We start from the raw sequence: 14,862 nt of genomic DNA, 5'->3' as shown, positions 1-14,862 counted from the left end.
ACTGAAGTAGAAGTGAAGGTGCTGTGGGCTTGATTTATGTACACAGGGAGTGAGTGTTTCCTTTGGACAACGGGTGATTGTGATGTGGGGAGTCATGCTCAGAAGGAGGCGGGTCAGTGGCAGCATGTTTGACATTGGTATTAGTTCAAAGATTTAAGGTTACATGTAAAGTAGCATTTTATAACATTAATTCACATTCTACTGCCTGAATAAACAGTAATCTAACAAGACGAGAGACTGCCTGTGTTTACAGTGGCATTAATATCCTTTAAGAGAAATCTCTGTGAAGCCAATGACGTAATATAACAATAACAGTATTTACATGTTGCAAACCTTTAAATACATTGTTTATACAGCGGCATTTTAATCATTTAAAATATTTCTTAGTCGAAATAGATGCAAGTCTTCTCAAATAGTGCAATTTTACTTCTGCTATTTTAACTCACTGACCCCCCCCCGCCCCAAAGTTAAGTACCACTGCCTTTACTATTAGACCAGAGTCCCCCCAACTAAAATAAACCGATATACAAACCCTCTACAGATCACCAAGCGTAGAAGAGAATCATTACCATTGAACATACTGTTGGCAATTGCCCCACAAGGAGCATATGGGATTTTGGTCAAATTTTCCAAATTAAATGGGTCACAATTGGTTGAAGGGCTCTGTTAAATAAAAATACAATTATACATCAGAATATAAACTAATGCACATAAAACAGTCACCACAGCGAGCTTGCCACCTCAAAGTGGTTTACTAAACCTTGATCAACATTGATTGTTAAAAAGACATTTATCATTATTGGCTGGTTTTTGGCCACTTAGATAACATGAGCTGGCAAACTAAGCTAATTCAACAGTACATGTTAAACAACAAAAGATTAACACATGCTTACTCTAACTCTATTCGATGTACGTAAACCCTTTAGTCTATTTCTCATTTGATAGCAGATGGCTTCATGAGGAGGAGGGAGAGAGATGTACACAGACACAAAATATTTGCATGAACATGCCCACATGTCATGTAAAGAAATAGACAAATGGAGGCGTTTGCAGTGGGATGGGGCATGATTGGAGATAGAGAACTGAAAGAGGCAAGGCCAATACAATGGAGAAGAGGAATGGCAAAAAGCGTGTTATGTCGAGAATCAAGAGATGAGAACTATCAATAAACAGATCTCTAAATTCTGCTTCAAGTGGGTAAATATCCTTACTTGAATTTTTTGCTAAACATTTCTTTAAAAGCCCGGTTTCAATACCAACATGGTAATCATTCAGGAATCTAAAATGTATTTTTCCTTTACCTGCATTTTTCCTGGATAATTCAATTTGAATTATAAACTCCAATACATGCAGATAATATCGGAAAGCAGATTCTTAAAAAAACATACAGCAAATGAAGAAAGGGGGGGGAACAGGTGACATGGGTGCAATTGACGACCAATGAATGTTGACCAAAGATACCACAGATAACTGCAAAAAGTGTTGCGGTCTCCTAAAATATATTAAAAGTAGGATAGCTCGCTAACTACACTTTTGAATGAATGTATGACTAGAGCTACCTTAATCTATCAACATGGAATCAAAATCATCAACAACACAATAAGAACACAGAAAATATTCTATTTTTGATCTGTGAAAAGGAACTTGCGATTACAAATATAAATGAAGGAGGGGATATTCCAGCGCTAGTCTATAGCAGCACTCCTTTAAAATGTACCCAAACTGCAGCCACGGCCTGTGAAGGTAAGAGCGGCGGGCTGTGTGTGGGGGGGGGGGGCGGAGGGGGTTTGACCGACAAAGAGGGAAAATTATTCATTTAATTTTCCCTAGTCATTGTCCTTCGAAATCCCCCCCCCACACACACACCCAAACATACACCCACAGCCCCACCGCTCTTACCTGCACGGTCCGTGGCTGCCAAAGTGGCAGCTTTATAATTACCAGTGTGTCTATGGAGCTTTATTGCGGTTTAAAAAAAGCATACAATAAACTATGTTAAAAAAAACAAGTTACACAAAAAATAACATTTAGGAATTAAAAACAATAATAAAAATATGAAATCCATAAAGTCCACACAGCGCATACAGACTGCAATTTTTCAAAAACAATGATCTATCAATCATTGTCGTTCTTTAGACCTTGATGAACGAGCCATTAGTTCCATGGCAACTGTTTAGTAGCCAGCTATACCATGACTTCTTTTTCTAAGGCGAAAGGTGCATTAGCACTTAAGGTGACTTAGCTGCATTGCATCTTTTCTATTAAAAAAAACACCCCCAAAAAAATGCATTGCTGCAATTTCAAATCCTAATGTTTAAAAAATTAACTTGAAACAATAATTTTATTTTCTGCAACAGATTTATGTGGCAAAAATAATATATTTACTTTTACAATGACCGGGCCTACAGTTACCGCAAGGAGTTATTTTAGATTTCCAACATGGTGTATGCTTATATTTGGGTGCGGACAGAAGTGCATGCTCATAATCCTTTGCCTAAGGGACTGGTTCAGAGACTTCGACCAATATAGTTGCTTGCCCTGATAGCATATGATTTAGTGACCCACTGTGTTTGCTTGTTTTGAATTCTAAATAGATTAACTCTTGATTTCTTAGTCATATGCTGTTTAAGATCCTTTTTAAAAGTGGAGGTGGTTTTCAAATGTTACCATGATTCAACCAAGCCCAATTCCTTTAGGGCGGTATTTAAATAGTATGCAAGGGATGCACACAGTTGACATGGGCTTGGGCATTATTTGAAGACAACATTTTACAAAGGAGGTCACACGGGCAAAATCCTGCCTAGTGAGACCACATTCTAACCAAATTTTATGTTGGTTGAGCTGCTAGGTATGTGCTGAAAATGTTCTGTATGGAGAACACCAATTTACATCTATGATAGGGAAAGGAAGAGCCACCCCAAGCCATATGCTAACGAAGGAAGCAACTGGGCACTTAGGACTTTCATTATAGGGATCAGTGAAGGACTCAAGCTTTAAATATAATCTACTTGGAGCAAAGATTTTCAACTGTGGCCAGAAGGTAATAGGAGAGTTGTAATCCGTGAAACGAACACCAAGGTGGTAAGCAGTCAATTAACCAGGGTTGGTAAAGTGCAGCTACTCACCCACGAGGGTCTCAAGGCACTGGGAGGTAGGAGGGCTGCTTTGTTGAGTGCTGGAGTCATCCGAAAAGCCAGGTCTTGATGAGGTCTTTCCTAAAATGGGGCAATGTGGGAGATTGCCGGAGGTGGAGGGATTTCTAGGCATTGGCTGCGAGGTAGGAGAAGGACTTTCCTTCCGTTCTGGTCTTATTGATAAGTGGGAAGGTGGCCAGAGAGCTGGGCTGATCGGAGGAGTCTTTTGGGTGCGTGGAAGGAGAGGCGGCTGTTTAGGTATGCGGATCCAGTGTTTTGAAGGGCTTGGTATGTATGGGTGAGAAGTTTGAAGGTTATTCTTTTTTCGATTGGGAGCCAGTGAAGATCGCGGAGGTGATTGGTGATGTGACTGCGATGGAGGATGTCGAGGATCAGTCTGGCTTTGGCGTTCTGTACAGTCTGGAGTTTGCAAAGGAGTTTCTTGTTGATTCCTGCATAGAGAGCATTGCCCTAGTCCAGTCTGCTGCTGATGAGTGCATGCATGACAGTTTTTTCTGGATTCAGATTGGATCCATTTTACAGTCTTTCAAAGCATGCAGAGGGTGTTGAAGCAGGTCATGGATACAGCGTTGATCTGGCGGTTCATTGTGAGCAATGAGTCTAGTATGGTGCTAAGGTTTCCTGCATGATTGGTTGTGGTGGGGGGATTTACAAGGGCGGAGGGCCACCAGGAGTCATCCCATGCGGAGGGGTTGGTGCCAAGAATGAGGACGTCTGTCTTTTCCGAGGTGAGTTTCAGGCAGATGTTCTTCATCCAGGTGGTGACGGCTTTCATCCCTTCTTGGAAGTGGAGTTTGGTGATTTTGGGTTCGTTGGTGAGGGAGAGGATCAGCTGAGTGTCGTCAGCGTAAGAGACTATGTAGAGCCCGTGGTTCCAGACAATGGTTGCGAGGGGGCATGTAGACATTGAAGAGGGTAAGGCTGAATGCAGAGTCCTGGGGCACACCACAGTTGGTTTCTGTTGGTTCTGACAGGTACGGAGGGAGTCTGACCCGCTGAGTTCTGCCAGTGCATAATTAGTGCATATTCAGTCGAGGGCCCTGCCACAGATGCAGGCATCTAAATAATAAGAAATTGCCATGTTGCCTATACACCAGTTCTCCGTTGACCAACATTTTTTACAAAGATCATAACATTAACCTTGTTAAGTTTGTTGACACATTTTACTAATAGAGGGCAGCTAATGAATAGATGAGGCAATGTAGGTTCTATCTACATGCAAAGGAAATGCTCTCGCTGTCTGAAAAACACTTCCAAGATTCACGGTATAAAGACTTAAGGGCAAGGGAACAATGCACAGCCTTGTTTAGGGCCCTGGTAGCTGATATCTGTTTGGAGACATAATTACCTTTCACCAAGCTGGACTCTTACCCAGGTGTCTAAATATAATGATTTGATAGTGCCAAGTAGTTAACCTGGAATACCCAGGCTATATTTTCTCCAAAAGGATACCACCATCCGCTCCATCAAACATTGCTGTATAATTTATAAACAGACAGATGTTTACCTTCAAAACATATTTTGCCTGTTTTATTAGATAGTATAGGGTCAGAATGTTCTCTGCAGTGCCACAAGCATGTCTGATAAAAAAGGGAGACCCATGCCCTCCTAGCTTACAGTTTAGGAAAGCAATTAAACTATTGTTTTTATTGGAACAATAACCAATTTTTATGTAAATGGTGCAATATTGATCCATTCCAAGACTCCGGCATTGAGGAGTAAAAAAACAAAAAAATCAAACACAAAGGCGTTAACCATGATTCTCTGACTGAGGAATCCATTTTAAAAAGACTTTTAGGAATACCATTTGTCCCAAGGCCCCCGCCACTGTCTTAGTCTTACTCAGGCTTTCCCTCAACCACCATAGGAGAAGCGAAACAACTGATCAACCAGTTGCTGGTTAGTGACAATTAGCAAAGAAAGATAATAACTGATCAAATGTTACTGTGCCTGTCCGCATCAGTTACTGGTAGGAATACAATTCTGTGACGTGTAAACCGCATGCTGCTGATAGCAGCGGATGGGGTTCCATCAAGGCAAATGATAAACCGCCAAAAGATCTGAATTATTGGGGTGACAAGATTTGTGAATGAGAAGCTATGGTGAATTTGCGTCTTTTCTCCCAGGTTGTGAGTTGTCATGCTCCAAGATGTAGACCATGTAAAAAGTCTAAAAGCTGATCATCTGCCAAAACTCTTTTTTTAGAGATGGTACTCATTTATTTTATGTATTAAAGGGAGTTGATCCATTGTGTGCGGTCGCTCTCATTTTGAGACTACAGCACATTTATGGTAAAATTCTTCAGTTAAGATTACCTCTGCATTTCTACACTTGAAAATTATATTATTAGATCTGTTACTAAAAAGTTACCTATTCCCTGCTTTGAATAATTATGAACTTTAGATAAACATTCATCAGTAAGGTGTGGACGAACCGTACAATCCTGGACAAGCTGAGATTAGTAAACAGCCTCCTTGTATGTTAGTGTTTGTAGTTTACCTATTTACTAAAGGTAATCCATTTGCTATTTTACTCCAAAGAGTCAGTCTTGACAGAATTTTTTGCATTCTTTACAGCCTTCGTGAGTATGAACACTACCACACAGCAGGAAGGTACCACTGTTACTTACCCTATGTTTATGATTGCACATAGCACGAGTTCCAGAATAAAAAGCTGTGCTATTTGCCAATATCTGCTCAAAGGCAACCTTCCCATGCTACTTATTCAGCCATTTCTGAGCCGCTGTGTTTTTTCTCGGTTTTAACTCACAGCACCTAACCATATGAATGAGGGTGAGCAGTTACGGTCACTTCTACACACGCATGGTTTGGGGTTCTATTGTGCCTAGTTCTGAGAGTAATTTCTACAGTCACTTGTGCACATCCTAGGTTTAGGCAGGTCTAGGTGCTGGACTACATGATATGAAATATAGAGCACTGTTTACTGTACAGCTACTCTATTTTTTTTTTGGTCTAAATATTTTATTGATTTTGTGAAGACAGAACGTGAATGTATTCAAGTAACACTATAAGCAAGTGACTGCTATATCATTTGGCAACATCTAAAGTGTGTAAAACACCCGGCCGCACCATGCATGAAGAGATATGGTTGGCAAATAACATTTACAATAGGCATTCTATATTAAAATAAACTGCAAACGTCGACTAGGTAAATGGATATAACCCCCAGCATAGAGTATTAGGGCAACAGTAGAAACAAATATAGAAGGGGGTTAAGTAGGCAACTATGATTCAGGCAATGCAAGGAACGAAGAGAGGAAGAGGGAGCTGAGAAATGGGATGCAGAGTCTGGTGGCTCAGTGGACTAATGCTTCCACTGCAGGGGCCTGTGTTCAACCTCATGGTCACAGGTTCAAATCCAGGCGGGTCCACTCAGCCTTTCTTCCATCTGAGGTCGATAAAATGAGTACCATTGAGTTGGGTAACAAGAAACATCTGTTATTCAGCGCCAAGATACCTTTGGGTGAACGTGTGCTTTACAAATACACATGTTATGTTATAGGGAAGAATTGTGTATGACAACTATGTGAAAAAAGAAGTTTGAATGTGAGAGCTCAATTCTGCATGTGATGTAAAGATTCAGTGAGGGGCCTTATTTGATGTACATAAATATACCATAGTGACTGTGTAGCGCTGGGATTCCCAAAAGATTTTGAAAGGGTACTCGGAGTTCTTCTAAGCTAGGTAAACCATGTCCACCACATGTGGTTAGATACATTATTAAGTGCCTTCCAATCAATTTGCTATCTTCTACTTTCAGACTCATAGCTCAACTTGGTCCTTACAAAAATGGAACATCCTCATTTTTTCGCCTTGGTCAAGTAAGAGCTTGGATTTTTGTTGTTCCAAGGAAAGTTTACAATAATTAGGCAGACTTAGAATTCTCTATATTTGCCATAAAGGGAACTATGTACGTTCTGTTGACTTCAACATTCATATTCTATTCTCCTATTATACTTGAATATGAAGGATCACAAGAAAACAACAGCAGCCAGGGCAAAAATCTGTATCCCAAAGGATACAATGAGTAACAAAGAAATAAATATCCAAGAAAGAAAGATTTTCCCTGTGGACCATGTCTTATATCATAAAGCAACAAATTGACAAGTATTTGCAGTTACCCAGAGAAGCACATATTTGGAATTCCAACGGCAGAAGCAAAAGTGACAGAACTCCATTTGTAGTTGACTATCATCCATCAGTTCCCAACTACAGAAATATAATGAAAACAACTTTTCCCTTACTATCCACTTGTGAAAAATTGCAAAAGGTTTTTTGCAAAACCGCCAGTCATTGCTCACCAAAGAGCTCCAAATTTATGATCTCTTATTGTGTGAGCTGAACTCAAGCAAGCTGTAACAAATGCAGGGGTTCATTGCTGTGACTCTAAAAGTTGCATCATGTGTGAATACCTTTTACAAACCTCATCAGTAACTAGTTCTGTTACGAGAAGGCTCTATGCAATAAGCCAGCATCCTACATGTAGCTCAACATGCATTATTTATGTGATTCATTGCCAACGGCAAACCCATAAAAAACAATGTGGGCCAATCAGTGAATGACCTTCGTACACGATTCAGGAACCACAAATCGGCAATAATTATTAAGAAAATGTACCAGCCTGTAGCCAATCATTTTAATCTTGTGGATCATTTACTATCAGGTTTGAAGATTTTCCCTGTGGAACATGTCTTAAAGAAAAAACTACTGGACTTCAGAGAAAACATCTGGATGTACTGTTTAAAATCACTGCATCCAGATGGACCAAACATTACTTACATTACAACCTGATTACTGCATATCGCAAGAGCTCTCAGGACTGCATCGATTCCACATTCCAAATGGAATCTTCACTCATGATGCTTTTTGAAACTTCAGCTGTGTCATCTGTGCAGCCACTGAGCAAACCATCTTGTACTACCCGAGTAAGGCGGAAGCTGAAACGTTGTAGCGGAAATGTATTTTTGTTCTTTGGTGAATCTATATGTTTGAATCACTTCTTTCATGGATATCTATTCTCCTATTATATTTAGAGAGTTAGCTTTCATCTCAGAAATGCATCTCAGGCAGCTTCAAATTGGTGCTGTGGGCAGATAGCCTTTTCCGAGTGCTCTGCACAAGTCTGGAGTGGAGGGCCTCTTTTTCAATGGTCATCGTAAAAACAGCTGAAGACTACTTCATTTGAATCCAATCAGAATACTCTAGCCACCAAGACACACCAATACAGCTCTGCAGTGGTATACATGCTGCTAACTCAAGAGTTACTTAACTGTTTCCTTGACTATGGGTATCAAAGTAAAATACTTAAGGGTCAGCTGCAGCTTATTTGATGTGGGTGAATTCTGGCCAACACCCAGTACCTGATAGTAGATATAGGGTAAGTTTTATTAATAAGAAAACTATTAGTTATCCGCCATGCCTGTGTAGATTAAACATGTTGCAGTCTCAAAAGTCAGTTGATAAATGATTTAGTAGTAATGACATGCAACTGGTAAGCTCATTACTTTCCCTCAAGTAAAAGTTAAGAAACACAATGCCATTTTATAATTGTAATTGCTGCGGTAACAACTCACTGCAGCATGGCATCGCTCACTGGAAAAACTGCTTTGCAGTGATGTGTAAAAACTGTTAAATTATGTGCACATTATTAGGGATGTTGGATTCTGGTTCCCTATTTCTTACTTTATTTGTATGTCAACCATATTTTTTTACCAGCTTTATTCTATAATGTATTTTAACCCTTTAATTGCTGCCGACGGCCAACGGTCGTCACGAGCGCTACCTCCCCAGTGCTGCACACGACTGTTGGCCATCGGGTCAGCATTCGTTCTCCGAACGTTCAGCACTGGGCGCTGAACGTTCGACGCTGGGAACGAGTTAAAAAAAATAGTTTTGGGTACCCTAACAATAAAAAATATTCATTCATTTTTCATTTAAAAGTATAATATAGTATTGAAAGTTCCTTGTGCTTCAAAGCACTGGAAAAACAGAAAAGCGGGAATGCAAGTCAAAGAGGGCATGCAAGTCCAGACAGATGCAGAGGAAAGGTCCAAATCCGGCATTTTTCAACCACCCTCTTGTTAACGTTAGATATTTACTCGAATGTCGGGTTGATAAGCTTGTTTTTTTCTGAATTGTAGATAGCAGGGTTTGGTTTTGAGCTGATGACTAATGGTATTCCACAGTCTTGGGTCCTGGACTCTGTTGGATATCCTCTCTGAGATTTAAGCTCCTGATGGAGTGTTTTTGGATCACATGAGCCAAGGCTGACTTTGTTGAGGAAGATCAGAAGTTCATTGCCAAGACTGATTCTGTATCTTGTGAAGTTTAGAATCCGGATGTGATCATTCAATTCAATTGCCATGGGTTTCTACAGGAGAGGAACATCATGTTTTAGGGCATGGGAGACCATGTCACAAGAGGGAAACATTAACTATTAATATAAGGATCAGGAAAACCAGTTTCTAACAAAGTGGCTTCGGGCCAGATGTAGGTAGCCCAATACCAGTCGGTAACGGCCGAAATTCAGTATTTTTGTCCGTTACCGACCGGTATTGTGATATTGAGATGTAGGAGCCCAAAACAGACCGATTCGGTAAATTCCGAATTCATATTTACCGAATCGGAAAATAAGAAATGGTAAAAAATGTGAATCGATATGTAGGAAACTCCTGAAATACTGAATTCCATGAAATTCGGTAATTATCATGGAATGAAAGCAGGTGTGTAACGAGGTAGGGATGAGTACCCCTTGTGAATGGTGGAGTCCTTGCCCTGCTGACCGTACATCGCCTCCTTATTTACAGACTGAACAGTGGAAGGACGGTCTGATCGGCCCTGACGACGAGGAAGAAAATAGCGGCTCCTTTAACTGGGCGTTCGCATCTGAGGAGGAGGAACCACCCCCGAAGGACGTCAGCGAGACAAGACTGGTCAAAAGTCGGGAAGCGATGTACGCAGGGTGTGTGATCACCCCGGAGGAGCGGAAGGCGGAAGCAAGCGGCACGGAGCAGAGCAGAGGAAGCGGAGGAGACGAAGATAGAGGCATCCCGAAGGAACATGAGAACGGAGGAAAGCCAGGAGGCCAACGACCCCGTGAACCGCCGTGCCACACTCCCGAGGGAGGAGTGTGGCTGTCACAGGTACGGCGGCGTTGGGCAGCCTGGGTGGGGAGCCGGAGTGCTCGAGTGTAAGTAGTGTAAAAGTCCCGGTTCGTCCCTCCCCTCTGTAGTTTCCCTTCCCTTCCATTACCCTTTTCCTCCCGGTACCTCACCTCCACCCCCCCTTGTTCACCGAGCACTGTACAAAGATTGAGCATGTTTCACTGGGTTTGCTCTCACATTACCCGCTACCTCTTGGTGCACCACCCCTAGAGCACTTGATCTAACGGCCTCCCTCTTTGTTGGTCTCTTGCATGTCACGGAGCCGGCGGTATCCGGAGTGACGACCCTCCAAGCCCCACCAAAAGACGGGAGAAGACCACCGCCACGGACCCAAGTGCTTTTGCCCGAGAAAGATTGACCCTGCGGAATCGAAAGAAGTTTATGTCCAAACCCCTGAGAACTATAAAAATAAAACCATCTTTGACCTCACTACCTGGTGTCACGGTCGTCCCTACTCCCACGCCCACAAGGTGGTAACCAGGTGCAGGCTATAAAAAAGGCCCCAAAATGCAACAGTGTGACCAGAATGGCGGCATTCTACGTGATAGCAAGGCGGCTACGGCTACAGGCAGCAGGAGCAAAGATATGGAGACGGGAGGAGCAAGTGTACAGACAGCAGATCACGCTCTTTCAACTTACTGAGGCAGAGATCTTGCAAAGGTACAGGCTACACCCCCACACCATCCGGGACTTGATTAGGGATCTGTACCCACTCCTGGAGCACCCAACACCAAGGGTGCAGGTCATCCCACCCCATGTGCAGGTGCTCTGTAGCCTACACCCGCTTGCATCTGGGAGTTACCGGGGGGTGATAGCTGCGGTAGGTGGGGTGTCCGAGAGCTGCATGTCCCGTTTCTTCCAGAAGTTCATGTAGGCCATGATGTATAGAATGCATCATTACATCAGCTTCCCTGACACACATGCGGAACTGTTAAAGACCAAGACTGACTTCTATCAACTGGCACAGTTCCCTCACGTCATAGGCTGTATTGATGGGACACACATTCCAATCTGCCCTCCTGCAGCCACAGAATACATCTACAGGAACAGAAAGTCCACCCACTCAATAAATGTGCAGGTGATATGGAACACTGGCAACATAATTACTGACATTGTGGCCAAATTCCCTGGGAGCACCCACGACTCCTACATATTCCAGAACAGTGGGATCTACACACGCCTTGCTGCTGGAGAATTTGGGGAAGGATACCTGCTAGGTAAATCACTGTGACACACCCTGATAGATACTGCAGCTGAATGTATTTTCAGTATGTAACTAATTGCACTCTCTTTTCCACCTAAGCGATATCGCTTATGCTGTGCGGTCCTTTGTCCTCACCCCCTACCTGAATCCATCTACCCGGAGTGAGAGACGTTACAACGTGGCACACAGATCAACACGCAACGTTGTGGAGCGCACCTTTGGACTATTGAAAAGCAGGTTCCGCTGCCTCCACAAAAGCAGAGGTGCATGGCAGTACACACCCATCATCTGCTGTAAAATCATTGCAACCTGTGCTATGCTGCACAACCTTGCCACAAAAAGAGGTACAGAAGTTGAAATAACTCATGAGGACATTGATGATGGCCTTGAACAGCCAGAGCCCTACGCAGCAGGAGCAGCGCCAGCAACAGATGGGAGACTGAGACGGCAGAGATCACACGCAACTATTTTTAAGTACGTAAGGAGACACAGCCAGGCGTTGCATGTGCATGACTTAGTTTAATAACTGCGCACTACGTCATTCTGCAAATGGCACACCATGCCAGTCAAATTTGCTACAACCTTAATTGTTAGTCAAAGGTTACTTCACCCAAAAAATGTTAATGAAGGTGCGGGCAGCATTAATGTCTGCGCCCACGCACTACAGTGCTTGATGTCTGCAGCTGGCTTTCCACACTGGCTGGTGATTCTGGGACCGCATAATGGCACCTGCTGCTCCTCCGGGGTTCAGGTACAGGTGTACTATTGCTGCTCCTGCTAGTATTCTCTTCGCTCTCCCCCACACCTAGAGCACCAGTGTTTGCTGATTAGGTGTTCAGCAGCAGTTCCATTGCAGATGTCACCTTCCCCATCCCCCTGGTAACATCAGTGCATGAGCCCCTTCTGCATTGACACAGAGCGCCTCATAGCAGGGAAGTGGCCGTTGCTAGACAGTTCACCGCCTTGGTGTGCTGCTGCATGTACTGCCTCTCCCTGCGCCTTCTTGCCCGGTCCTCAGCAAGTTTGTTGCAGAGTGCCATCATGGACTGGGACATGTCCAGCATTCCCTCTGCCATTTCCCTCATGCTCTCCGCCATTGAGCTGATGCCCCGGTCTATATTGCCCATGTTATGATTCAAGTGCCGCATCTGTCTTTGCACTGATAGTATGCCTTTCCCTGCAGGCGCTGCACTTTGACCATGGTGGCCTCCAGCCTGCAGAAGACCCCCTCACCCTGCCGACTTGTGGTGCTCTCCCGGACCATACGGCGTCTTGCACCTGTGTGCACACCCTCGGAGGTGGACTCCAACCCAGCATTGGTTGACTCCAGTGGAGCAGTTGTGGTGTCACCCTCCCTTTCGTCATCAGAGGATGTCTCCATGACATGGAGAGTGGGTACAGCATGCCTCCTGGGCCTTACCACTACTGAATAATTTGAGGCTGGTGAGGCTGACTGTGCTTGGGAATCCTGCTGTGGAGATTCATGCAGCAGTGGCGATGCTGGCTGTGCTGTTGTGGCTTGCTCTGGTGGTGAAGCTGCCTGTGGTGTTGGCGCGGGTGGTTGTTCAGTGCTGGGGCCTGGACTCGTGTGGGCATCCTCACTCCTTCCCTTACGGGGTGCCCTTCCCACCTTCTCCTGCGCTGTCCTGCGCAATGACTCTCCTGTGGACAGATATGGACAATGCCTTAGTGGTGCTCCACACCTGTTTTTCATCATTAAATCACAATCCTGTCACACTATCCCCAATGTCCTCAACTGCTTCTGGATTATGTGTGTGGAATGCCTTGTTGTTTTGTGTGATGACTGACATGATGGGTGTTTCAATGACTACCTCTCCCATGATGCATTGCTGGTGTATCCCAAAACCTAGACTGGAGTGTGAGTCACACAGCCACATTGGGGATGGGGGGGGGGGAGGATTGCTGGGCATGCTCCTTTCCTTGTTTTGTTGCAGCTCTGGCTGAGCTGTCAGCATCCCCGATCCCAAACACACTCTCGGGCTCCAGGGTGGACTCCACCAGCTGCTCCAGGTCTGTGAGGGCAGGTGCCCTGCTCCTTCCTCCCCCAGTGGCACTGGCCTCTTTCTTCTGCGCTGCCAGCTTCTTTTTGGTAATGATCCTGAGATCATACCAGCATTTATTTAAATCATCGATTTCGTGTGGGCTCACCTCTATGGCATTCACCTTCTCCTGGATTTCCAGCCAGGTCTTCCGTTTCACAGCCTCTGCTACCTGCAGGGATTGTCTCCCAAAAAGCTGGGTGTGGTTTTTGACCACCTCCTCCATGAGCACCTGAAGCTCACTTGTGCTGAACTTCAATTTTCTTTTTCTATCTGCTCCTTCCCTCTGTGACTCCTGGGATGCCATCCTGCAGTTCTGCTCAGCTCAGTACAGCCAGTAGCTCAGTTGCTCACAGCTCTCCAGAATGTTCTGATTGTCTGCACCTGCATGGGTGTGGCCACTTCCTAGTAGTGGGGTAGGGTGGATGCACAGGATTGGTTGGTTCCTCAGATGCTTGGTTGTGGGGTGGGGTGGATGCACATGATTGGTTGAATCCTCAATTGCTTGTATTTTGAATCTCCGATTCCCTATTTACAGATTCGGTATTTACCGATTCGGTAAAATTTCCCGATTCGGTAAAATTTACCGAATTTTTCCGATTCAGTAATTTTTACCTACTTTTTCCCTACATCTCTTTTACCGATTCCAAAATACCGAATCGGTAAAATTCGGTATTTAGGAGTCCGTAAATTTAATTTACCTACATCTGGCCCAAAATACTTTTAGCAATCAGACTCCCACAATTACCTCAAAAATTAAATATCATTGCACTGCCCAATTTTCAAAAACCTCCATCTTGGTTTTAAATTGACCCGTCAAAACATGAATGTCTTTATGCCGTTTTTTATTCTTCCAGCTAGAACACTTAATTTCTCCAAATAGACTAAAATGCCCTGTTCCTCCTAGAAATTAACATTACTAAATAAATCCTTCGATCACCGGGGAAACATGAGAAAGTTTCTACACTACTATTTTAAGGGACATGAAAATTAGACCCACATTCCCTGGAGAGTTTTAAACGTATGCAAGAAGCATACTCCCCTTTTGACTCTTAGTGTAAACAGCGCATGCCTGTTGGTAAGTTCCTCTACACTAATCTTTTGAGTGCATGCGAGAGCCTGCTCACTGTTGAACTTGCACCCCAATATAGCTACTTTTTCACTACAGTAAATGTGTACTTTGAATTTGAACTGACCTCTTGGCAGATGCTGTGTGATCCCCTGGTCCTTTATTCTTTGATTTACAGTATTTGTAATGAA

At 43.6% G+C, this 14,862-nt stretch overlaps 1 protein-coding gene across 3 annotated transcripts in view; it reads right to left on the bottom strand.

Moving 5' to 3' along the window:
- The window catches only part of CDC50B (cell division cycle 50 P4-ATPase accessory subunit B), a 272,588-nt gene that overhangs the window by 87,070 nt on the left and 170,656 nt on the right, over positions 1–14,862 (bottom strand). For all 3 annotated transcript variants that reach the window (XM_086956405.1, XM_086956404.1, XM_086956402.1), the window contains exon 5: positions 570–663. In XM_086956405.1, coding sequence (XP_086812531.1) covers positions 570–663 — 94 coding nt within the window. The remainder of the gene's footprint in view (positions 1–569; positions 664–14,862) is intronic.

Source organism: Lissotriton vulgaris, chromosome 2_1 (genome assembly GCF_964263255.1).
Source record: "Lissotriton vulgaris chromosome 2_1, aLisVul1.2, whole genome shotgun sequence".
Taxonomy (NCBI): Eukaryota; Metazoa; Chordata; class Amphibia; order Caudata; family Salamandridae; genus Lissotriton; species Lissotriton vulgaris.
This window is presented reverse-complemented; position numbering and strand designations above follow the sequence as displayed.